This window comes from Ambystoma mexicanum, chromosome 1q (genome assembly GCF_040938575.1).
Source record: "Ambystoma mexicanum isolate Mex_15411 chromosome 1q, UKY_AmexF1_1, whole genome shotgun sequence".
Lineage (NCBI taxonomy): Eukaryota > Metazoa > Chordata > Amphibia > Caudata > Ambystomatidae > Ambystoma > Ambystoma mexicanum.
This window is the reverse complement of record NC_090922.1, coordinates 250,251,643-250,278,622: the sequence shown is the minus strand read 5'-3', so window position 1 is coordinate 250,278,622 and position 26,980 is coordinate 250,251,643. Positions and strand designations below refer to the sequence as shown.

Genomic DNA, 26,980 nt, shown 5'->3' with positions numbered 1-26,980 from the left:
TTTCACAATGTGATAGGCCGAGAAGGAGACTAAATCGAAGTTTGGGATTTCTGTATAGTTGGAGAGAGGTCTGGTTTCCACGCTACAATAGGTTTCACAATATAATAGGCCGAGATGGCAGCTATCCCTAGATTTGAGAACCCTGTATAGTGAGGGGCGACTCCCAAGTTTGAATACCAGAGTAGAGTGGGGAAGAGGCCCAAATCTCACAATGCATTTTAGGTTTCACAGTGCAGTTTGGGTACAAGATTACCAGAGACAACACACCTAGATTTGAGAATCCTGTATAGTGGGAGAGAGGCCTAAGTTTCGTAGAGCAGTTTAAGTTTCACAAATATTCACAGCTCTGGCTTAATGCAACGCAGGCTAATATTCACAATTCTATCTAAGTGTGGCACTTGCTAATATTCACAGCTCTGGCTGAGTGAGACACAGGGTAATGGAATTAACCATATATGGAAATGGTGGCTCTGCCTAGAATTGAGAGTCTAGTGTAGGGGAGAAAGGCTTAGCTTTTCATAATGCTGCATGTTTAGTTTTGGGGGGATAGAGATGGTTTGATATAACTATACTTGAAACTGAATTTGTAATAGGCAATGGCTAGTGTTGAGTATTCCCTAAGAGAGTGATGCAGGTGACATTCGCCTGGGAAGCTATGTTCTGAGGTAAGGTAATGTAGAGTGGCAGGGCTTTCTGGAGTAGAGTGATTGCTCTACTCTCCACTCAAGCCACACTTACTTTGGGAGTCGCTGCTGGGTGAGTGCTGGCTTCACTTGCTGACACCTGCAGACATGATATGGAGCCGCCTCGGTTGGAGCCACCCTTTGCCTTGGGGCCCTTAGCCACAGGGGCTGCCAGGCAGAGAGCTGCTCAAGTCAGGTCCAGGATAAGGATAAGGAGGGCGGGGGGTAATAGGGGCCTGCGAGTTCGGGGCGGGGGGGCAAGCTGGAGAGGGAGCATTGCGGACCTCGATGGTCGCATTGGGTGATATGGAGGAACAAAATTATTTTTTTAAAAGGGCCAAGGGCACCAGCAGGCTCAGCGCTTACCTGCAAGCCACGTTGGAAATGGCTCAGGAAGCATTTCTGCACAGGGGTTAGACCCACAAGCACAACAGGGCGAATTGACCAGTAAGGGCTGGGGGGAAGGCAGGGGAGGCGGGCCTGGAAGGGGAAGCTGGAGAGGGAGCATTGCGGACCTCAAGGGTCGCATTGGGTGAAATGGAGCAACAACATTATTTTTAAAAGCACCAAGGGCAACAGCAGCAGAGCGATTACCTGCAAGCCACGTTTTAACATATGAGGAGTCCATCAGTCTGGGAAGGGAACGACAAAGAGGATGTCGATGAGGGTCTGTCTGGAGGAAGCTCTGGTATACGTATCAGTAGTATGGGTTGGAGACCAGGATATCCTTTTTGAACTTCTTCCTCCCAAACTTAGTGAGGAGGGTAGGATAGTCAATAGTGAAAACGTTGAAGATAGGAGACACAGAGCGTCATAGGTGAAGTGGAAGTGGGTGAGGAGGAGAGAAGAGGGTTGGGTGAGGGGGAAGGGGAGGGGAGACACTAGGGATAACACAAAAATGGGGGTGCAGGCAGAAGTGATAGGACAAGACAGGAAGAAGCAGGACAGATGAATGCACAATGCAGCCACTGGACCCGAGCAAATTAAAGATAAACAAAGTCAAAGACCTGTGGAGTTTCAGAGTCCTTCCAGTTGCCTGTCCTCCCAGATACACTGGCACCTTCAGTTAGGCTTCACAAAGAATCCAGGCGAAGGCAAAAGACAAACCAGGAACCCCCCCACACCCTGTACAGCAGAAGGACGACCCAGAAAGAACAAACCAATGAGAGTAGGAAAAAGAAGACAGGAACTATTTTGGATCAATGGTGTTTCATGTGTCTTTTACTGCAGCTGCGAATGCAGCCTATGTTCTAAGTTTCACACTATTGGTAGAAAAGGTATCCACTGCCACCAGCCACTCAGACAGATGTGTTACTGTAAATAGAAAGTGAATGAGAGAAGTGAGAAAAGGGATATACAGTATTCCCTCAGCACTTCAAATAATGTGGGGTGTGATGATCTCACAAGAAAAGTGTACGTTTGATAAAAAGTATCCCTACCACCCCCCCCAATCCTTGGAAACAGTAGTTATCAGAAGGAAATAAAATAACACCAAAGAGGGAAGGTGCTTGTGCTGCAATCGGAAATAACAGATGCCATAGAAAAAGATGGAGGAAAGTAGACTCCATCAAAAGAAACACAAAACGGGGTGCCCAGAGTACAAAACAAGAATGGGTGACGGGGGGAAAAGGTTCCCACTCAGGAGAGTCAGAAAAAAGCCATAGTCCAGAACAAAATGCTGGGCAACTCACATAAAGAGAATATCACACAAGATGGAAATTCTACCGAACAATGCCAGGTGGCTAGACATTTTCAAGGAAGAAGCTGCAGAGGAGAAAGTATCCATTAGAAATGAAATTACTGCAAGAAACCCAAATATGAAAAAAATCGTAGCAGAAACTTACCATGGTTAATGAAGGCAGCTGGGCCCAGCCAAAGTTGAGCACATTTCTTGCGCGTGGAGTACATAATGCTGAAGTCGTTGTCGCCGAACCGGAGGAGGCTCTCATCTGCCTTTGTTAGTTCCGCAATGCAGCCCACCAGCATCTCAATCTTATCATTCCTCTCCCTATATGGAAGTGGAAAATAAAAATGCTTAGATGGGAGGAATGCAACAAGGGTAAAATTGGAGGAATGCAGCCACGGTCAAATTATCACTTCTAAATAGGTCACCTCAAACTGTTTTTTGAAGTTTTGGTTTGACAATTTCAACAGGCAACGACAGGGCTGGAAGTGTTTACAGATCCTATTCTAGAAACACTTTGGATGTGTCCTGTGATCCTTGACGATCCGTTATGCACAATCAATATAACAGGTGCTCACTGCAAGTACTCGCTAAAAGGGTTTTTCAGAACCTACTCTGGTGAGGGATTTCAAGAAGCCAACTTAATGGTCCAACAAGTGGGATGGTTGAGCAGCAAGCAGACTCATGTGTATTTAGGTATGGGATGACGCACAACTAAACTACAAAAGGCTGGAAAGTGACAGTTCCGTACAGGTAATTACAGAATATACCATTTATCAACAGTTTGTATGGAGCTAAATACACAATAGTAAGTAAAAGACACTATACATACATACTTCGACAGTCTAGTAACCCTAAATGGATTACACATCACTTCAGCTATTAACACGGTTAGCAATACATAGACACCGTACAGTTCTTGAAGAGGGGGCGGAGGTGATGTTACACTTATCACATGTCTTATAAATCCCAGAACACAATTCACTCAAAACATTGATAAGAAGATCAGTTCTTCTCTTTCAATGTCCAGGTTTCCTGCATGTTAGGACTGTTTTTCTAAAGTCCAACTAAGGGCTTAATAAAACCATACATCTAAGGCAGTACATAAATCCACTCTTAGTATAAGGCTGTACCACTTGAGAACATTTGGTAGCGTAGACAGAGCAGCCAACCTTATCTCAGGCGGGAGAGAGGGTTGTAGCTTGGTACAAAGAAATGGTACCATACATATTGTAGGGGAGCAGGTGGATATGGCATCCTTAGCTACCGCCTCCTCACCTCCGTCATACTGGAACAGTAGAAGAGCCCCAAGTGGAACACCAGGTATCATCCCAATACCACATTGAGTGCATGAGAGACAATATGCACTCAGAGAACCGTACCAAATGTACCCTCGTACTGTACGGGTGGAAGGATGTTGGCATACACCATTGGACATCAGAGCTATAAGTGAATTCTACCAAGGGCAGAGTGACATCATGAAGGGAAGACACGAAGACGCAATGAAACGATATGCAACTATTTAAGAACAAGGATGTAACTGAAGCAACAAGAGAAACATGTAATCGAATATGAGGAAATCATATATGCAAAGAAGATAAAATAACCTGCTGACTAATAAGTGTATATACGCAGAAAGTCAAGTTAGACGACACATGTAGAAGCTTGCTGCAGAGGACATAATATGGTTAGAGTGGCCATGATGGAAAGATGGACGCCAGACTCGCACTTGGAGCTGGCGGCGCCTTACTGAAAAGTATTCTGGCTGATTATTTTTTGCACTTGCAGCCGGTTGGTAGAAACCATAGGGCCCGTACTCTCGGTGCCCAAGGTGCAGTCCTGTTTATTTTGGTTGGTGTTTCTACTCATTTTGTGCTAGTACATTTCATCATATGTGTTTTACTCTGTTGAGTATAAGTAGGATCCACAGAAAGTTCTTCAGTATTTCATTGGTGATTTATTGCAGTTTTTTTTCAAGGTTTAGGAGATGGCGACGACACGTGTTTCGACCCTACAACAGGTCTTTATCAAGGCTACCATGTTAGCAATTCATTAATTGCTTTTTGAAAAGTACACCATTATTTGTGACATGTACAGTGTGATAATTGAATTAGTGCATGAGGTGAGTGGCATTCGTGGTTGGATTATATATTCCATTTACCATATACATTTAATTTGAGATTTATACCCAAATGTGGGTTGTAAGAAAAAAGAATATTATTGCATTTGTAAAGGCGTTATTAGAAAAAAGACATTTATAAAGTTGTTTATCAAACCACATCATTTTTTAATTTTATTTATTGTATATGGTTTACAAAGAAACCTTTACAAAAAAAGTTAAGAAAACATTCCACATAACATTCATTACATCTAAATTTCAAGTATACAAAGATATATTAAAAAAACAGATCCAATTTCCACATAATAAGGGACACATTAAAAAAGATTCAGTGCAATTACAATTCGACATTAAAATTTGGAGTTAAAAAAAAATACACAATGAGCCTTCAAGAATTGAAAAGTTCATATACTCAAGCATAATCATAAAAGGGGGGGCGTATAAATCTAGAGCTTTAATAAAACCCGCCACAGCAAGTCCATCCTTGATATTAGTAATAGCCAGACACTGACCAAATTAGATTATCTGCCCCCATTTGACCCATTATGTTAAACCTAGCTAAATATTTGTCCCTTAGAGTTGTCAGAGCAGTGCAATCTAAAAAGAGATGCCGTGAGGTCTCAATCACCCCCAAAGTTTTACAAAAGCGACAGGTAGTAGAGTCTAAATCTGAAAACTCCTTCCTTCTATGTAGGACTTCTCAGGTGGGAAGGAGATTCCACCTGAGTTTGAGGAGAAGAGAGCAGTAATATCTATTGGGGAATTGGGTCAGAATAAAAGACAACAGACCTCTTTTCTTATGGTCGAATTGTAGGTCTCTCAGAGAGGGATAAGAATGCATTTTTTCAATGGTGTTGCTCCAATCATGACTAAAAAGACATTCCTTAACCTTGTTGGGATTCGTTAACAGAGTGTCCCTATCAGTGGAAATATCTGACAGGGTCTTGTCACAGAGATCACTGAATGTGTTAAGATATAGATTGCGAACCAGAGGCCCCTGGGAAAAAGTCGTAAGACCCACGTCAGCATAGTGTGTGTCGGGTTTAGGAAAGAGCAGAGCTGAAAAAAGAGTAAGGACCCTCCAGAGAATCCTGGCTCGCAGTGAAACTAGCCCTAGTTCGTATCTAATGGCCACTATTGGAATATAATTCGGCAGTTTCAAAATTTTCCTCCAATAGATACCCTCAAGAGAGTCCCAAAAAGTCAAAAGTGCCAAGAAGGGAAGTTCCATCCCATAAAGTAGCTTAGGGGTGACCTTACCCTTAAAAAAGTCTACTACAGGCTTGAAGGAGAACATCCAGTATTTGTTGTCTAATCTAATGGATTGGGAGATGAGTAGGAGCAGTTTGTGTTTAAAAAATCGTCTGAGTTCAATCGCCGAGGGTTGGGCCAGAATGAGAAATCCGAGATAGACTATTTTGTGTGCTCTGATGATATTTTCACCACCTTTTTTCCATACTTTGTTATTCCTCTTAATCCCCTTTGAAAAGACCATAGTACGGGATTTGCTCGGGTTAATCTTCAGCCCATTAAGAATGGCGTATTCTTCAAATTTGCAAATGAGCCTCTGCAGGCCAACTTTAGTGTGATCAAAGAGAAGAAAATCATCGGCATATGCCAACCATGAGAGCCTCAAGTCCCCCAGTTTAGCGCTCACCATACCTGTATTTCCCAGAAAGTCACCCACATCAGCCATATAGAGGATAAAAAGACAGGGAGCTAGGGAGAAACCCTGTCTCACCCCAATACGGGTCCTTATCCTTCTGGAAAGAGTACCTGCCAAATCCAGCCTAATATGGACCCCCGAGTTCTCATACATTGCCATAATAAGAGTTAGAAGACCCGCCGGGATGCCCCATTTGGTTAACTTTTCCCAGAGTCTTGACCTAATTATCAAATCAAAGGCATTTGACAGATCGATAGACGCAACGTAGAGGGAACATCATATTTACCCCAGGTAGAACTTTGCAAGGCAGTAATAATAAGACCATTAAGATTAGTTGAGTGGCCCGCCCTGAAACCTGTTTGTTGTTTCGGGAGAATATGATTTTCCTTAATCCAGACGTTAAGGCAAAAAGCTTACAGTCCGCATCAATAAGGGAAATAGGTCTGTAATTTTTGACCAAAGTGCGTAGACCTCTTTTAAAAATTGGAACAATGTGAGCGTTTTGCCAACTAGTAGGTACATTCCCAGAATTAACGACGTCTTGGAAAAGCAGGGAGAGGAGGTTGGACCAAGGATCTGGCTCAGCTTTAAACGTGTTTTTAGTAAGGCCGTTAGGCCCCGGAGCCCTAGATTTCTTGGCTTTAGAAATTAGTCCAAGTACTATTTCAAAATCAATTACAGGCTTCCAGGAATCCTTAGACAGATTCTTCCCCAAAAGACAATATTCTAATCCATCACCCCCTGTATCAAATAATTCGGTATAATGCTCTACCCATTGAACCTCCGGGATGGGATTCAACTGGTCGACCTCCCCCACGTCGTCAAGGCTGGACAAGGTAACCCAAAATGCCCTCAGATCTCGTTTTATTAGTACTGCAAGCATATGCTCCGCGTCGTTTTGTAGCATAGTAGCTTTTCTTGACTTAGTCATTTTTATATTTTTGGCGAATGGTTTTAATTTGTATTTTTATATCAACCCAATCAGAATCTAGGGCTTGTACCCCTCTAATAAATTTCCGAGTGAGGACCTTTGCATTAGCCAATTCTTGATCAAATCTGTGAGGGTGAGAAGTTTTAAAAAACGCCCTTCCTAACCTGGCCATGAATACTGCTGTGAAGAGCATTAAGAAAACTATTGAAGTGAACTGTATTGAAAACTGCTAATTTCCAAGAAAAAGAGGTATGATTAAAGGAAGAGATCAGTTTACAGTTGAGTAAACTGATATTGATAGGTGACCAATGTATCCCTGTCCCTTGTCCCACAGTATGGAGATGGCTTGGACCCCCCGGCGGGCAAAAACCCAGAGGATACCATGATCACTCCATGGGTTAAAAGAGACCTCAACATTGGTCGAGAAAGGAATAAGTGAATGATCTACAAAGACAGTCTAGAGTAGATGTTGATAAAGATCTGCGCCATGTGGGACAAGGTAAGTTAATGGCATCATAGTAGCCATTAAGACAAGTTAGACCAACCGAATCCAAAGCGAAATTCCAAAGATGACCCTGTGCGTATTTCAGGCCTAGGCGAGAGTCATCCTCCATAGCCAGTACCAAGTCATCATATTTGGAGTCAGAAGAAATAGAGCAATCAGAGTTGAGATCACCTGCCAAAATCAATTTCCCCCTAGGGTACAGAGATCTCCAGGAAAGAAGCGTGTCCGTTAACCTTTGCAAAAACGGCTCAAGAGCAGAAATTCCCTTGTGCCAATATACGTTAATCAAGAGTAGACTGACCATTAGATCAAGAGAAGTCACCTCCAGGGCTAAGATGCCAAAAGGCATATCCGGAAGAACCTTATTCCTAAAACCAAAGGAGGTTCTAATTCCTATGAGAAGACCCCCGAGGGCCTCCCTCCCAAACTGGGTTTAGCATTTTGAGAAAAGATATCAAACCCATCTAAGACGGGAGCTGAGAGCATCCAGGTTTCCTGCAGAAAAAAGCAATGTGAGGCCCTAATCGTAGTTACAGTGACCAAATTTGTGAAGAGATGGGAATTACCTCTGGAATTCCAAGATAGAAACAAAACTATTCACGGGGGGAGTCTTGGGAGAAAGTTCCGAATGAATCGGATGGTACTCATTTCCACAGACCTGCGGTAACCTGAGCCCAGTTTCGAAAATTTCCATTAGATCTGGGCGTAAATTGCCTCCGTTGGGACTGTGGAGCTCTTTCTGGATGATATACCATAGTGAGGTTTCCCCTATAGTCTGCACCACCTCCATTGTTATTGGAGAACTGAGTGGATTCTAGTAGGTTTGCTTCGAAACCAAGTTGCTTTAACCCTTCTCTATGCCCCATAATCAAATCCAAGACCACTTCATTTAAGAACGATATTACTCGCATCTACCCGACCCTGAATAGGGAAAAAAATACTATCCATGTCATAACTGGAGATGAGTGAGAGCGAGGGTAATTGATGAAAAATCTTTAACATGTTTCCACGGTTAAGACAAATTGACGTGTCTTGACCCTAGAGACTAGTAAGCTGTAAAATATCAAGAGGGTCTTTTGCTTCTGCTAATTGGGGTAAAGAATCAGTGATCTTTTTAGTGAACTGAGTTAAAGAGTCAGCCTCCAAGTCAGTGCCCCTTGCACCCCTTAATATAGTCCTATTTTGGATTGCGTTTGGACCCACAGGGAATCTTTCACATGAGGTGAAAGAATTACTGTAATGGACAAAATTAGGCCCAGGAAGGACACCTTCACGGCCCATAACAGGGCCAACACTTGGCATACTTGAATGAGCTAAATTAAGAGGGATGGGAACAGAAGAACCACCCACTGATCGAGCTCCCATACCGCAGTCCCTCATTGTGGGCTTGATATTGGCCGGAAGACCCTCAATAACGGAAGAGAGAAGAGGGTCCAGAGATAGGAAAGGAGTAGATGGGGCCCCATCCTGAGACAGGATTATAATTGAATTAGGCACTGCCCTACTGGCAGTTTTAGGAACCAATAACGCCTGGAATAGATATTTAACCAAATCAATATTGACCAGGTTTGCATTGATCGATGGAAAAGTGGTCTCTGAATGACTCGAATCTACCCCAGATATGGGGTTAGATGGAGTAGTTAAGATTTCTACAACTGAGGAGGGATCCTGCACCTTGACAATAGTATTGGTGGTTAATTCAACTGACGCGTTAGTGGAAGTCGGCTCTGGTAAAGTTACAACTATTGTCGAAGGGCTGGAGGCCGCAGTGTCCACAACCCCCTCAGCATTATGCCCCACCACTGGAGGGACAATATTGATGGTAGTAGGGCCATCTGCCAAAGTGTCCGGTAAGCTAGATAGAACTAATGTAGTGGGAGATGAATTGGCTGTGGCCAAAGTGGCCACCATATTGGGAATAGGGTTCACAGAAACCACTGGTTCAACAGGGTTCCCAAGCCCCTTGGGAACGAGAGAAGGGGTCGAGGAAGCTGAAGTATTTGCCGAGAACAGATTTTTAAAGAATTGGTTGGTATATGAGGTAATATTTTTCAAATTCTTCTGATTATTTTTTCTTTTCTTTCCTATGCAAAGCAAACCTTTTTGATGAATAATTTCTTTAGTGAGTTCAATAGGATCAGATGGAATCTCTGAAGTCAGAATGGATATAGGGTCCACAGAGGAAGCGATGTGGACACCCTTAAGTGGATCGGCCAGTTCTAAAGTCCTCCCCACAGGGGGAATACCAGGAACAGTACGATTGAGCGGATGGCATACCGACTCCTATTGGACTTTCTCCTCCATTAATTCCGTAATGAGTTTGGTGTGAGGGATAGGGAGTTTTACCTCCAACCCAAGAACCTCTCGCACACCCTCAGAAGTAATTGAAGGAATCATAGAAGGATGATCACATATATCCTGATCCGAACATTGGGGGACAGTAGTACCCAGACCTTTATCTAAAACTACCCCTTGTATAGTCGGCGATTTCCCAGTGAGCCCTTGATTTACCAAATGGGCATCAGCCATAATCTGGTTAGAGAGGATGGGATCAGAGCCATGTGTGGGCACAGGGGGCTGGTCTTCCTTAATAATTTTAACTAACTCTTCGAATCTGTCAAGGCCCTCTAGCCTGGAATAGATTTCAGAAAGAAGAAGAGAGTGTGATCTACCCTCTGACCATATGTTATCATAAAGACTCACAAAGGAACTCAGGACCATATTCAGAGCCGAGAGAGTAGGTTGAGAAAGTTTAATTCTATCATCCGCCTCTTTGAGAGTATGATGCAGAATGGATTCGCTGCCCTGATCCTTTGAGTCTGGGAGTAGACCCCTTTCTCTCAGCCAATTTTGTTTCTCTGTATACTCATCGATAAAATTGATGAGATCAGAGGGAGAGCCCACATAGGAATCATCACAAATTTGCTGGGTGACATTATTAGTATTATTAGAGTTGAGACCCAGGTGGCTATCAGCGATTGCCTTATCTGCAAATTCTATTATGCTAATGTCGTCAATATCCTGAGCTAGAGGATCTTCGATCTCTAATTTCTTAGCTACATCAACTAAATGAGTATGATCCGATGTGGCCACTATTGGAAGTGAGTGAGAGTAGAGATTTAACAAGGGTGCTAGTTTCAGACCTCTTTCCGAAAAAGTTGGAGATTTATTTCCCTTGAATAGGTTTCCCTTGGGTACCCAGATTGAATTTAGTTTTGGGTGTGGGAATATGGGATTTGTTAAGTGGAGTTTTGAACACAATGGATTTCACTGTGGGGGTATTGGGAGTTCTAGCCAAATTGGCAGAAAGGTTGACATGGATAGAGGAAGTATGATTTACACCCCTAATAGAGGAATAAACCTCCGGCGAAAGTTTAATGGGAAGAATAACATCATTCCCACTGACCACAATGGGGAAAGGCAATCAACAACCTCTTTTGTCACCACCGATGTTTCTGTAGCATTGGCTACAGGATCGTCCACCATAACAGGCAGTTTAGGCGTCCTAGGATGTAATTGAACAGGGGTTGAAAGCACAATATTGACCATATTATTGTTAGAATGATCCAAATGAACCTTAGCCCTTGGTAAACTACCGCCTTCCTCAAGATTAGAGGCTATAGTGGCTGCTAGACGCTCTTCCTGTGTGTCCATTGAAATATCTTGTTTCCCATTAAAAATACAACTATTATAAGCTGTTATACATGGAATAAAACCAATAGCATTAAATACCTCAGACCTATCGCTAGCATGAATTTGGGCCTGGGCCAGGGTTTTTAGAAGAGAAGAGTCGAGGGGAACATCTACTGATACGTGATGTAGATTCCCCAAGGCAGCAGGGATGGGATCATCTAAAACAATAGTGACTGGCGAAGCAGAGGGAAGATTACCAGTGGCAGAAGGAGTCGAAGCAAGAGAAGCCTCCATAGCTGTCTGACTTTGAAGTCCCTTGCGTGTCATTCAGACAGAACCAAAACCCAGAGAGAAATAGGGGGACTTGAGGAATGACAATGAGGAATTTAGACTTAAAAACTGAGTTTCAGTATATATCAGTTACATAAAAATGAACAGAAATAGCATACAAAACAGTCAATAAGATTGTAAACAGTAATATCTAGAGTATTGCACTGAAAACGAGAAGCAACATCAAGCAGATGTGAAACTTGTCTGAAAGCACTCTAAAATTTTTAAAAAATACAAGTAGAATGGATCTATGCGTGTCAAATAGAAAATTTGTGAATACAGATATATAATAGAATGTAGTGGTGTAAAGAATGTTCTTTATCACCGCATTATCACTTCATTCATCCAAGGAGCCCGGTGAAGCATACAGTCTCAGGGTAGGGAACGCCCGACAGCTTATGGAGCTGCCAGAGTCCGACTCTCCACCCCTGACCCTGAGAACTGGAGAAGGAAAAATAGATGGGTTTACAACTCTGGACCCCGGACCAATTTACTCACAGGTCACAGCAAAACAGCGGCTCCAGCCCTTACTGCCTCCATGGATTAACGCTGCAAGGGTGGTTGGTTCGTGATTAAATGGACCCTCAAAGTCACGTGGTCCGTCACGTGATCAGAGTCATGTCCGCCTCCTCCAGGAAGCGAAAAGTACCTCAGCAAGAGCTACGTTCGCAGTCCCGAGTATACGGAGGTCACTTAAAATGCAGCCGTGGAGCACAAACGTTCTGGCAACCAAACAATCCTTTCAATTAGTATAGAACACTAGTATTTTCATATTGGTTAATCAGGAAACGTGTATAGTGACACATGCATTCATGCATCATTAGATTAGTTCAATGAATTGGAGAGAAATGGGCACAAGGGAGAATGGAGAGAAAAAAAGAAGTAAAGTGGGTGTTAGTTGTTCAGTTAGCAACTTGTTGAAATAACCAATTGATTGGAATACTGTCTCTGACGTTAGTAATGGCTTAGAATCTGACCTGGATTGGCTATATATGTTGCAGCACTTGTTGTGGGCTGGAGGCCTCATAGGTTTTCCATAGTGGATAATACCAAGTTCTCTCTTGGTAGGCGTAACATACAAACAGAGGATGTTTGGGTTAGATTCAGAGTGATAAGATCATTTGTGCAATACTTAGAATTTTGCCAGTGGTTGTGCTGACTGTCAGCCCGTATAGCCCAGGGCGTGTTGCTGTCTGATTAAGTTTAGGCCAACCAAAATAATGGGAACGTAACTCCCCAAGTGACCTCATGGTCGGCAAGTTCCTACTGGCGTCATGTGAGTTGGGTGGTTGCTCATAATCAGTATGCGAGATTGCCCTGCTAATCAATTATTACCTTGGTGACCCAGTTGCTCTGTATAAAGGGTACCGTTAAGCATGCAGGGTGAAAGGTTTACCAAAAAAAGAGTTTGGATTGTTGATGGTGATAAGTGGGCGCGGATGCCCTGTGACCCCTCTATTGTGCTACTGGTGTGTAGCGGAGGGGTCCGTGAGAGTTTGGGGTTATGTGAATAGTTTGGTGATGTTAATTAATAGAGGCGGTGCGTGTCGCTAAAGAATGATCATAATAAATGGGCGCGGATGATCACCTTTTTTAGGTCACTCAGGGAGTTACGTTTCCATTATTTTGGTTGCTCTAAACTTAATCAGACAGCAACACGAACCTCGGGGGAAGGGATATTCTGGCACTGCCACGGCCCCCTGGACCAGGTCAGACCCTTTTGCCTTCCAGAGGGTCGTCGCCACCAGCTCGATTGTCAAGGATGACTGCGCCTGGGCCGCCTGGATCTTCAGGGGCAAGTTGGACATCTTTTCCTCCGCCTTGGTCTTCACCGGCTTTTCTCGCAGCTTCCCTGGGTTGGCCGATTTCCTCTTTGAGCAAGAACTGGAGTGATGAGTGAAGACAGAGGCAGAGTGAAGATGAGCGGGACCTGGCCATCGTGGGACCCGCTTGCCGGGCGACCCCGATGGAAACAGACTCGCTTGGCCTTTCCTTGGGCCCCCACAAATGGAGCACATTCAAAGGACTTAGAAGGTGTGCTACTGGGACCAGCTGGTCCTTGGTGAAGCATGCCCCTGCTTGCCGCATGGGGTAGACGGCTTGGCATTGAGCCACACCACCAATCCATCGTGACAATCCTTGACAGTACGCTTGGATAAACCAAGGCAGATTTCACAATCCGCTTCCCTGTGGTCTAGATGGAGACATTAGAGGCACTGGAGGTGTTTGTCCTCTACAAAAACATTTCTCAATCCACAACTGGAGCAGAGCTTGAAGAGGGAACCTCCCTCCTTTTCGTCTGACATGGTCCGGCGTGCGGTTTAGGCCCAAAGGCCTTTTGAAATCTTCAATAAAACGTTGACGATTCTTCCCCTTCAGGGGCATTGAAGATGCCGACAAACAGATCCCTGCTTCCTGGTCATAGGAGTGAAAGAGCTTAGGGAGATTGCAGTCATTGGCTGGGGGCAGTATGACAAAGAGCTCATTGATTGGTTTAAAGGAGAAAGACAGTTTGTAAGTGAAAGTGAAACTTTTTTCTTTTACAGAGGATTCTCGGCCTGACAACGGGGAACATTCATGAGCATGTGAATTCATGCCACACCCCATGCTGGAGAAATACCTTTTCTTGTGAGAAGTACTGGTCCCAAGAATAGTAAAGTGAAATTGACTTTACTTACTTTTTCTCTTTGTAGGTCCAGCACACCCCTTTTATGTGGAGGCCTGGGGGTTACATAGCCCCTTATCCTACATTCTCATTTAACATTTTTTATGTTACCCTCATTAGTTTAAATGGCTGGTGGCAGTATTTTTTTTTTTCCTACCATTGTGCTTTCCTAACGCAGGCTGAATCCTCAGCTGCAGTATAGCACCCATGTCAAAATGGCCCCAGTCTTTTTGCACCATTTTCTGTTTGTGAGGTCTTTCTTGGATTTTACTCTATGCGCCAAGCCAGGTTTGAGCCCTTTGTTTGTTTTGCCTCAGTGTGTCTGGAAAGGCACGATGGGAGGGAGGTCCCTGAAACTCTGCTGTCCTTTGAATGTAGGAGTGCATGCATGCAACCAATTCCGATTGGCTGACAGCCACCCTGCTGTTTGAGTGACAGCCTAGGCTCTGCATAAATGGAAGAAACCTGCTTAAAGGCTTCTAGAAGCAGAGTCGAACACTGGGAGAAACACCCAACGAAGAAACCGTGATCAAAGCTTGCTGCAGCCTCCTGAACCTTTGAATTGCTTGGTGAAGCCCTGCTGCTGTGCTGAAACTCCTTTTTCTGATCGACAAGAGAAGCTCCAGAAGGGACGACTTCTTCCCTTGGGTTAGTGGGACAAACTAACCCCTGAGAAGAACTCCACGGGACCATCTTCCCTGATTGGCTGTACTTCTTCGCTGCTGCAAGAACCAAGTGCCAGGGATTGAGAAATCCAGTCAAGTGCAGCATCTACAATCCAGCCAGAAGCTCCAGGAGTCTCATAAGCACCCTCCAGAAGCAGGACGACCAGAACTCGAGTCCCCTCACCAGAGTGCAGGACTCAGAGTGAAGGAAGCTCAACCGGAATCCGAGATCCACGGATCCACGGTGGTGCGGTTTACTGTGCCTTGAAACCACAAGTGTCGCTGATCCAAAAAGAGCCTGTAGCTGCCGACGACCTCCAAATTGCTGCCGCAGGAGTCCTCCAGACGTCCTCCCTATTAGCCTCACGACTGAGGCTCAGGAACTAAGGAGCTGCATCGCTGCAACAGGACAGAATCCAGCTGGACCACTTCTTCAAACCAGAGGTACTGTTTCGACTTGGGGTTCTTACCTCAGTGACTTGTTGAGCTGTGCTTTTCTCAGTCAAGACCTGCATTGGCTTACCTTAGAGTTGATTCCAACTCTGCTTTTCACAAATGTAACAGCTTGCGACTCTACACGCGATTTCTACAAAGCTCTCTAACTTTGTACAAGACCTTTATTATCTAAGAAGTGACTCTGCTCCATAGACTGTGCTCCAATTGCTTTGCCTGTCCTGGCTCCCTGCAGGCTCTTCTAGTCCACTGACTTTGATATTTCTGTTCCTCATAGGTGGTAACTGTTTTAGACTGTTATTGCTGGCAAAGACCGGTCTAGACTTCATTGGAAGATTTAAGTATACGCACATGCCCTGAGAACCTGTTTAACCTTTTTTCTTCCTTTAACCTTTCCTCTGTGCAACCTCAGAATCTGCAAAGTATAACTGGTGATATATAAATGCCAATACTGTACTTTTGAATGAAGTCACCTACGGGTGTAGGAACTTATCCACTAAACTTGTGCTGATTCTGGAAAAGTATATTTGACTGTTAAATATCTTGCCCTTTTTAAAGAACGCTTCGATAAAGCGTTAAAACCAACAACATTGTTAAAGTGCATAAGCACACTTCACACTATTTAAAAACTGATGCTAAATAAATAGCTATTTATAACTGAAACCTTGAGTGTAAGTGGTACTTTGCTACTTGCATTTGTACCAACTTGTGTAGTACAGGCCTAAGGTGTGTTACCTAGTACAAGCAGGTAAGTATTGTGTACTCTCACACAGTGTTACTAGACAGACTCTTACCTAATAACTGGGTCTTTTACTCTACCTTTGGGAACCCTTTTCAACCCATTTGGTTGCTTCTTTTTGGAGTCATGCTGCCCTTCAACGTTTAAGGCATCTGCAATGTATTATTGCCGCACACAGCACTTTCTGTGCAGTGTTTCTGGGAGCTCCTTGAGCCTTTTCATGTTACTTGCGATAACAAACGTTACTAAGGACGGGGTGGATACTCGTTATCCTCCCTGACTTTTACATTGTGGAATCAAAACACCCCGCCTTATGTGGCGTGCAGAGGGGACACACCGTATCCCTTTTTACACCTCGGCACTGTAACTAGAATGTTACAGTGACAAGTCTAACTGAGCGGCTGGTGGTAGTGAATGATTGTCTAGAGATGTTTGTGAAACTTACATCGCAGGCTGTTTTCGCAGCTGCAGGAATGGGCACATGGAGAACCCTTGTTCCAAAATGGAGCCCATCTTCTTTTTCACCAAATCACAACTTGTCCTTTCTTGAGCTTTTTTCTGCTGACCTGGCCGGGGGGGGGACGGGGGGAGTTACGCTCATTCCTTTGTCTTCGCCGTGCTACAATTGGGAGGCCTGCCCGAAGGCGTCAGCGTGTCTGAGAGGACAGGAAACTGGGAGATCACTGAAACTGAGCAGGTCTTTGTCCTCCAGTGTATCTGCTTGGATAAAAGGCAAGGGTCTTGATGCTGAAGGCAGAGTCGACTACTGGAAGATCATTTCCAAAGAAGGACGCCTGCAGCCACCTCCAGCGATCGCCAAAGCCGACTGATTGACCGCTGTTGCTCCAGCCATTTCTTATGTGAGACAGGGAAGATTCCAAACCAGACGACTTCCTCCATTGGACTGGTGGGCCTTACCAGTCTTGAAGCTAGCTGCAGTTTGAGCCATCCCACGAGATGCGACTTTCCAGGCTTGCAATATCCGAATACCCTGGGATCTCCGACACTGCTGTAGTGCATCGTCTCATCAAGCGCAGTGCCGGCTTCAAACTTGTGGTCATCTATCCGAGCCTACAGAGACTCCACGCCAATCATAGAAGTCCCCTCAGCTGAGTCGTAGACCAAGAGAAGGAAGAAAGTCTGCTGGGTGACAACCGTTGCTGCTACAAAGACTGTGTCGAGCCTAAACAACAAAGTACTCCCACGATCGTCAGCTGGGAATCCCTGTGACCGAACCTATCCGGCTGCTCCCACCAAATGTTCCTCCTTCAGCCACCAAAGCCAGGGACACAAACCAGAGTTTGTCATCTTACCTTGGGGACCCACCAATGAGATGGTTGGTCTTCCTCATAAAAGATACTGTCTCACTCCTGGGTACTTGCCTGGGCAGTTTTGTTGCTGTTCACTCTCCCTGAGCTTCTTGAATCACGTTGGGGTGGACAACACCACTGTGTTCTCCCAGGCCTTAGGAAAGCCGTCCTTTAGGTGGAAATCCTTCAGGTTGCCTACCTAGTCCCCCTGAACCCTTTGAAGCATTACTTACTACGAAAAGCATCATCTGTGAATTTGACAACTTTGACAGTGTGTCTGCCTTATTTATGTAATTTACTGTACACACTCACTGTATTCTGATTGCATTTCCTCTCTTCTTCTTGTTCCCTGTATTGTACCGATACCACTGTGCAACTAGGCTGTAAGTATCCTTGTTACTGCTGCGCCCAGCTACCTAAGGGTTCGGTACGCATTTCCAAATAAATAAACAACCAGTATCCGCCTTCTTTTGTTCTGCTGCCCACGTGTCACTGATCACCAAGTGAAGTTCTCGTTTCCACTACAGAGTCGGCAATCAGCTGATTGGCCAAGGCGCTAATCAAATGGGGAAAACAGTATCTAGCCCACAAGGCCATCACCTAAAGCCAAGCAAGACAACCACCAGCATCTCCGCCTGTCTCTAATGGCACTGCCACGCTCAGCAACCGGACGCATACAGTACCACAGTTCCAGGCCTGCACACCCCCTCAAACTACGGCCAGCGCCCAAGCAGCACGCTGCACTTAAGCCCCTTTATTGGCGACCACGCTACCTACTACCAGCACAGCCCGCTAACCTCAACGGATGCGTAAGCAAAGCAACACGGCCTGCATGTGGGTTACGGACCATCATGTCTCAAGCGAGAGCCCGAGCACACCTTTGGGGCCACCCCTCTCCAACCATACACACCTTTTTCACCATAAACCTTCACTGCTGCGCCCTATGCCCAGCGTCATAACCTCCTAGCACCAAGGAGCGTACATCACCATGATCAATCCAAGGTATTACAGGGATTTGAAAAGTGTACACTGTTGCCGGATCGCCACTTGAGGGCTATGCCTGTTCCACCTAGTCCGTTAACCTTTATAACAAAGCTCAGCATGGCAGATACGCTCCCTGACTCAAAGGATCCCGCCTTCCCTCTTCCTTCCCACTGCATTCCCTCCTCGCTGTTTTCCCTGAATGAGGTCCGCCCATGCTTACTTACCCCCAAGATGTGGGCGACCAGACCACGCCCGAATGAGGCCAGAAATAAAAGCCTCCTCATGCACACCACATGGTACAAGTTTGTGCATACTAACCCATTGTCAACATTTAGAAGAAATGAGCGCCTTGGTTATCGGTCTGCTCCTCGGCGCATCATTCCATACACCATCGACCAACCCCAACATCAGTCCAAGCGTCATCCTCCACCCACCAAGACTGTCTCTACAATGTAAAGGCCAGCAAATATGTCCCTATAACTAGTGCTTCAGTGGCTAAATCGTATCTCACAAATGCCAATACTGTTATGCATATCAACCTGCCAGCAGACTGTCCCTCAACTTGCTTACCTGATGCTAATGCCAATATTGTTATGCATGTCAATAACCTGCCAGCAGACTGTCCCCTAACATGCTTAGCCATCACAATTGCCATAGCAAGCTGCTCAACAGTAGTCCGCATCGACAACGCCTCAAAGTCTAAATCCATGCCTCCCCGTTCAACATACTTTGCAGCAAGTACCCTGCCTAACTGTAGCAAACCTGGGGCTACCGAGCCGACTTGCACATTGAGGAAACCCCAAGTGCCTTCACTGCAAATAGTAGTGACTATAGCGGATCATAACATCTTTAACAGCCCTAGACAAGCTGCCCATTACCAGTCATGACCCCGCTTTAACTAATGTAACCGGGGCCTTGACCAAAGCAACCACACGCCTATCTCTTACCTCCCCTCCACCAGCACACTACAAAAGGTGCATTAATCAATACAAGGTCTCTACTGGCTCATGCTCTGGCTATCTCTGACCTTATCACTACTAACCACCTACACATTCTGGCCATTACGGAAACCTGGCTACATGCTGCAGCTGGGCCAGCATTATCCTTGGCCATCCCAGACGACTACATCATCTTTAGGAAAGATAGAAATGAACATCCAAAGAGAGGGTGGGGGTAGCTTTCATCGCCAGAAAAGTGTTACCCATCCATTGTCCATCAAACTGGCATTATCCTACAGAGACACCCAGAACTTCCACCTCATCTACAGGCCTCCGGGATCTATACTATCGTTTGAGAAAAACATTGCATCACTCCTCTCACTAGAGACCAAGCCTTCCTCTAGAACTGTCCTCTTAGGAGATCTAAACCTAGGCTTTAATGACCCTACTGATTCCCATGCGCTCTCATTAACCAAGTTCTTAGAATCATTGGACTTTTTCCAAAGCATCTCGGAACCCACCCACAACAAATGCCGGACCTTAGATTTGCTCGCTGATCATAACAGTAACATCATGATTGTATCTAACCTGCCTTGCCCGTGGGGTCAGACCACAATGCGATTTCCTTTTCTATTCCGGTGAATAGCTCATCGAGACGGACAGCTTCAACACTACCAATCTCCCTGTGATGCTGAAAATGCATCGGAGGGACAAGGCCTCCGTATTCTTGTCCTTTACTGCCTTTTATCGTGTGTTCTGACGTGTTTTCCGCGCAGGAGTTCATGTGGGACTCTTGGCGGTGCAGCTCTCTCTTTTGGTTTTGGTGAACAGACCCATGGGATACCCTTATGGCACCCATTGGTGGGGATACAACCCTGTGCCCCTAGTGTATGTTTTTGGGCACCTGTGTGTGGCCCACAGAGCAGGTTATGGGCTGGTGGCAGCTCCATGCTTAATTTGACAGATGCTATGAGTATCCTCAATTTTGGGATATCCAGGCCCTGCCATTGGAATCAGTCGATTCCTGACAGGAAACAAGATGGCCCCTCTGGCCTCTTGCTTTCTATTGCCGGATACCTTGTTTTCCCAAAATCCTGGGAAGCCCTGACTCTGTCCCTTCCCCCTGACTGGCTGTTGGGTGGAAGTTCTATATATGGTGTTGTTGTGAAGTCCAGTCCAGACTGGCGCCTTCTCAGTAACTGTATGTTGTGGGTACACCCTGTGGGTGGGACCTGGGTGAATGCAGTGTGTGACGAATACTCATTCTGTGTTGTAGGTGTCTAGTATCTGGTGTTTGACACAATGACTGAGACAGCCCTGCCAGAAACTGGTATGAATGCAGTGTGGAATTTTGAATGGCTGGGTACTTGTCCCAATACACATAACTTGCTGTGAGTGTCTGGAGAGAAGTGAATGGCCTGAATGCACTATGCACTTGATTGGATGCCTGCCTGCATGAATGAATGAATGCCCTTCTGACCGATTGGTTGCCCGAGTATGAACCAGCAGAATGAATGGGAGACCAACTAGTATATCTGGGGGCCTCTCACTGCAAGAATGTGTGTTCAGAATCTGAAGAGTAACTGGAGTGAAACTGAAGTTTGACCTTGAAGCCTTGCTGGAAGAGAAGAATTGCTGTTGCCCTTCATCAATCAGAAAGCTGCTGTGCCTCCAAGGACTGACCCAGAGAGGACCTGGTAAGGCGCCCTCTTCCCGAGCTACAAGGGACCATTGTGCACCTGCTGATCTTTGCCAAAGCTCCCTGGTAGACAGACCTACGACAGGCAGCCGCGGAATCCCAAACAAGCGCCCGGACTGTTGTCCATCACCGTCGACGACCGTCGTCACCGACCAGAGCAGCCATGCTCCCGTTTGCCTAAGAACATCATTTGATCCAAGTACGTTCTTGTCCGCACAGTCGACCACTTTTTCCTGCCGGAGAAAGTTGAGGCTGTCGACGCGCCGAGGAACATCCACCGGTGGGTTTCCCGCCACCCAAAGACCACAGAGATGCCGACGACTCGACGCCCTTGCTGGGCCTTAGTTCTTCAAACTCTTTGCGGTCCAGAACTATCGACATCGAGGTGCCCCGCATGCCTCCTCCTTGCAAGACGTCTACGCTCCATCGCTGACGAGCACCGCTAGGAGCGACGCTGCCACTTCATCGCCGTAGTTTACCCTGTTCTTCGCTGGACGTTCAACGACCTGTGACTCCTGCCCTAAAGGGAGGGCACTCAAGAAGGGCTGTTGATTCCCCGACGAGGAACTCTACAACACCAGGTACTTTGGGGTTGCTGAACTATTGGGAAGACTCTTGTGAACAATATATGGACTGGGCTTGTGATATATCTTTATTCTACAGGTTGCCCGGGGGGGGGGGGGGGGTGGAATCTCCACACAGAACTGTGTCTATGTAACGGGGCCAGTATTCTGACAATTGCTCACCAACTGCTTTCCTCATATCTATTGTTGGTTTCCTTTACAAACTGATTTGTGTGACATTTAACCTTACAGTTGATGTACTTTAAAGAGATCTAATAGTAATTGTGGTACCATGTAGAACTGTATCTTTGCCATTATAGCTAACCGAGTACAAAGTGAGTTATCGTGATATTGTACCTTGAATATTAATTATATAAAGACTGTTTTAACTAATACAGTGTGTGGACATTCCTTTGTGGGGGCTTGGGGACTACACTATACTTAAGATCCAGCCTGCATCACCTCCCAAGAAGCTAGGCCTTGATTGCTCGTCCATTGCTACCGTAATAGAGAATCTTGGCTGGGGTCCTTTGTGCCTCTCCTCTACCATATAGAGAGCAAAAGCACAGACCCGCCCCCCCTCCAGTCTTTACACTGTCTCACAAGAAAAGCCTGTAACATTACGCCTAACACTATTCTGACGCTACTGAAGCCCCTCCCCTAATCCCAGGCACGATCCAAGCATCCACAGAACTGGTGGACCTATACAACTGTTTGCTTCCACAAGCTATTGACAAAGTTGTTCCGCTCAGTGAAAGTAAACCTAAGCCACGGGCACATGTGAATAAATGGTTCACCACTTGTCTCAAATCAATTTGCTACTCAAAGCTTGCCGTGGAAACATCCTGGAGAAAGAACCCCTCAATCTCCTACAAAGCACACTTCACCTCCATATCCAAATCCTACACACAAGAGTCATACAATGAACGGATCGATAATCCACAATTAAGGTCCAGAGAGCTTTTTGCCATACTGCGTCTCCAACGGCCCCTCGAACCAACTGCCTCAAAGATGGTACTTGGTGCACTAACCTCTCTCCAATCCAATCCAATCCAATCCAAAATCCTAGCAAAAAGAAAAACTCATGAGCACCAAAAAAAACACCCTCACCTCTCACCCCTTGGCCTCCAGACTGTTGAACAGCTGTTTGATTTCTCCCAGGTTTCGGACCTCGAAGTCACTAAAATCATCAGTGGCTTCAAATCTTCCAGATGCCAGGGCGACATCTTCCAAGCCTCTGTTATCAAAGGCTACGCCGCTGATCTAGCCCTGTTCATTACTTCAAATACTCCAACACGAGCACAGTGGCCACTAACCTAAATGACGCATGTATCCTCCCCCTCTTAAAAAGACCTATTCTTGATCCTAGTACCCCTACCAACTATCGGCCCATCACTACAGTCCCTTTCCTGCTCAAAATCCTGGACCAGGCTGTTCGGCAATAATTGTAGTAGCACTGTGTGAGAGACTAGACAAAACTTAACTACTTGGTATTAGGTAACCAACCTTTTGGTATAGGGCTGTACTACACAACTTGGTAGTGTGACTGAGAAGCCAGGCCTCAAGAGGGGTAAATGTGAGCTGTAGAGCTGCAGCAATAAATCCGTAAATGCAAGTAGCCAAGTAACACTTAGTGAAGGTTTCAGTTATAAATAGTTATTTATCATCAATTTTTAAATACTCGTTCTTTAACCCCCTTAAGTGCCACCGCCGAGCCGGCTCGTCAGTGGAAACCGATCCAGGTTGCCACCGACGAGCCGGCTCGTCGGTTTTGGCACTCTGCTTTGCTCGATCCCTGCAATGCAATGCAATGCAAGGATCGAGCAAAACTCTAATCCAACCCCCAGGCCGTGGCCCGGGGGTTGGATTTCCTTCAATTTCACGTCACCGTGCATGATGCACGCCGACATGAAATTGAAAGTGAATTCACCGCAGCAGCCATTTTCGGCTGCCGCGGTGAAAACAGAAGGTGAGTGTTCACCTTACTCTGCCTCGATCTCCGGCTGTATTTCAAGCCGGAGATCAGGGCAGGTATTGTTGGAAAGGGGAGATCCTCCCCTTTCCAACGATACCTTGTGTGACAGCATTGCTGCCTGCGGATCGGGCGCAGAGCTCGATCCGCGGGCAGCAATGCGCACTAGACCACCAGGGATCGGTTTTGGGAGCAGGGGGAAGGGGGCTGCTTACTAGGTAAGCGGGCTCCTCTCCCCCAAGCCCCAAAGCATGGCGCCACGGCTGTGGAGACCCCTGGGGGCAGAGATCATCTGCCCCAGGGGTGAAAATAAAAAAAAATACATTTCGAAGGGAGGTGGGAGGGGTTTGGGGCCCTGGGGCCCACTAGACCACCTTGGATTGTAGAACAAATGGTGTCTTTGGAAAGGGGAGATTCTCCCCTTTCCAAAGACACCATTTTAGAAGCATTGCTGGTCATGGATCGGCGCAGAGCGCTCAATCCGTGACCAGCAATGGCCACTAGACACCAGGGATTCATTTGTGACGTGGTGGGGGAGGGGGGGGTGCTTACAGTAAGCGCCCCCTCCAGCCCCCAAAGCATGGGGGCACATATATAATAAACCCTGGGGGCAGATGGCTGATCATCTGCCCACAGGGAAGGGGAAGAAGAAAAAAAAGAAAATAATTTGTAGGGAGGTGGGGGGAGGTTAGGGTCCTGGGGCCCACTAGACCACCACGGATTTTAGAAATAATGGTGTCGTTGGAAAGGGGAGATTCTCCCCTTTCCAGAGACACCATTTTTGAAGCATTCTGGTCACGGATCAGCGCAGAGCGCTTTGGGGTGTCCCACAGCCCCCCCTAAAAAGCGTTCCACCATTTTCACTTTTTTCCTTTGGTAACCCAACTCCCCTTAGTGCAGCGAGGCACATTGATGTGAACTGGGGCAATTTGTGCAAGGCAGACCTCTGTGGATTCCCACGGGTGTCCTCTTTTGGGAAATGCATGGGGTTCCCCGTTTCCCTTGCCGGCTTCGACACCTAGGTCGAAATCTGTAGGTTGCCCACATGAACAATATGGGCAGTGGCGTAAGGCTTGGGGTTCCCAGTGGGTTACACTTTTCCTTTTGCGTCACCGGTAGGTGCACCCACACATGTGAGGTACCGTTTTGATCGGGACACCCGTGGGAACGCGGGATGGTAGGCCATGTGTTGGCGGCGTGTTTCGATGGGTGCGCCGAGTGAAATGTGCGGAAAATGTTTTTTTTCCCGACATTTCGGACTTTGCGGGGGTGTCTAGGTGATAGATTCTTGGCCGATTTGCACAAATCATACCTCTGCAGATTCCCACGGGTGTCCTCTATTCGGAAATGCATGGGGTTCCCTGTTTTCCTTGGTGGCTTGGACACCCGAGGCCCATATCTGTATGTTGTGCTTGTCTGGAGAAAGTGTCAAATTCAGGTGTGAAAACAGATTTGGGGTTACTTGTGTTTTAGGCTTTCCCCTTGGCGCCCAGGTAGGTGCACCCATACATGTGAGGTACCATTTTCATCGGGACACCTGTGGGAACGCAGGAAGGTATAACATTTGTTGTGTTTGTGTGTTTTTCATAAAGTTTTGACCCATTTGCTGGTGCCCTTTGTCACACAACCCTTTCATTTCCCAAATGTAACCTACATTTAGTCGCTGCTTTAGGCACCATACACTTTTGTAACCTGCACAAGTCACCTACCCTTGAAAAGGTCTGCATGTGCCCTTTCGAAAAATGGATGCTTGCCGTTCCTCACCACATTGGTTTTCCCGATGTATACATGCTAAGTGCATCTGTTCAGGCCGTGAGCATAAAACTCCTGTGTACCATGGCTCAGTGTTTGGCTTGTGGTATTGCTTGTTCTGTAAAACACTACAAAAAATGTGTGCTCTCCTAACTGCAAGAGTCGGGGGAATGTAGCGCAGCATTGCTTTTCTCAAAATTCATAGAATCCATTGCCGTACCAAGCCAACCATGTCCAACACACCTTTTTTTCGGTCATTTTCCCGCTTTTCCCCCGATCTATGGCATTTTCTCCTATATAGTTGTTGCCTGACCTACGCAAATCACCCCTTCCTAAACTTGGAATTTTGTCTACTTTTCAGTAATATATAACTTTCTGTCCTCAGATTCGGCTTTCCTACCCTTTTCTTCCATTCCGTCCATGCATGTCCAATTGGCAAAAATGGCCAAAATCGCCTACCTCTAACAAAACAGTTGATAACCACATCAAAATATTTTATTTTCGTTTCCACTCAACCTGTTCTTGAAAGCCAGGAAATTGGGGAATTCGGCACAGCAAACGATTCGTTCCTAGCTCTTACAAGGAAAAAACCACAGGCTTCTTTGAACATCATTTTATTGGCATTTTTAAAAAAAAACCAAAAATGTCCCCCTTTTTGGTTATTTTCTCTCACCCCCCCTACAGCAACCTAGGATTCCTGGGTGGCGTTACGACCGCCTACATGTGGGGAAAAAAGGAGCCAGATTTGGCCGAGATATCTCATGTAACAAAAGTTACAAGCCATTGAATGGCCACATACCGAAATCACCAAAAAAGGTCCTGGCACTGGGGAGAAATACCCAAGGCACTTAAAGGGTTAAAAGAGGCAATATATGTAACAATCAAATAATAAACTTTAAAATACATTTCCAGAATCAGCATAAGTTTAGTGAATACATTTTAGAGATGATTTTTATACTTCCTACACCCGGAGGGGACTTCATTCACAAGGACAGTAATGGCATTTATATATCACTAGCACACTTTGCAGATTCTGAGGTTGCAGAAAGAAAAGTTAAAGGAAGGAGAAAAGGTTAAACAGGTAATCAGGGTATGTGAGTATACTTAAATCTTCCAATTAGGTCTAGACAAAACCTTTCCCAGCAATAATTGTCTAAAAACAAGTTCTCACCTCTGCGGGACAGAAAATAAAGTCAATGGACTAGAAGAGTCTGTAGGGACCCATGGCAGCCAAAGTCAATTGGAGCAAAATCTATGGAGCAGAGGTACTTCATAGTTAATATAGTCTTGCAAAGTTAGAGAGTTCGAGAAATAACTTGTAGGGTCACAAGCTGGTACACTTGCGGAAAGCAGAGTTGCAATCAACTAACAAAAGTAGCCACTGCTAGTCTAAACTGAGAAGAGCAAAGCTAAAGATACTGAGGTAAGTACCCCAAGTCTGAACATTACCTCTGGTTTGAGGAAGGGTGGTCCAGCTGAATTCTGTCCTGTTGCAACGATGCAGATCCTGGGTTCCCGGGCCTCAGTCGTGGGGACAAGAGGGAGGACGTCTGGAGGACTCCTGCTGCAGCAATGTGGAGGTCGTTGGCAGCTACGGGGTCTTTTCGTATCAGCTGCACTTTGCAGTTTCAGCCCATGTTAAACAGCACCACCAGGGATCTTGGATACGGTTGGGCTTCCTTCACTCCT

General features: G+C 45.8%; 1 protein-coding gene across 1 annotated transcript in view; it reads right to left on the bottom strand.

The window, feature by feature from the left end:
• The window catches only part of KMT5C (lysine methyltransferase 5C), a 561,873-nt gene that overhangs the window by 251,970 nt on the left and 282,923 nt on the right, over nucleotides 1–26,980 (bottom strand). The window contains exon 5 of the mRNA XM_069638276.1: nucleotides 2,528–2,691. Within this exon, the coding sequence (XP_069494377.1) occupies nucleotides 2,528–2,691 (164 nt within the window). The remainder of the gene's footprint in view (nucleotides 1–2,527; nucleotides 2,692–26,980) is intronic.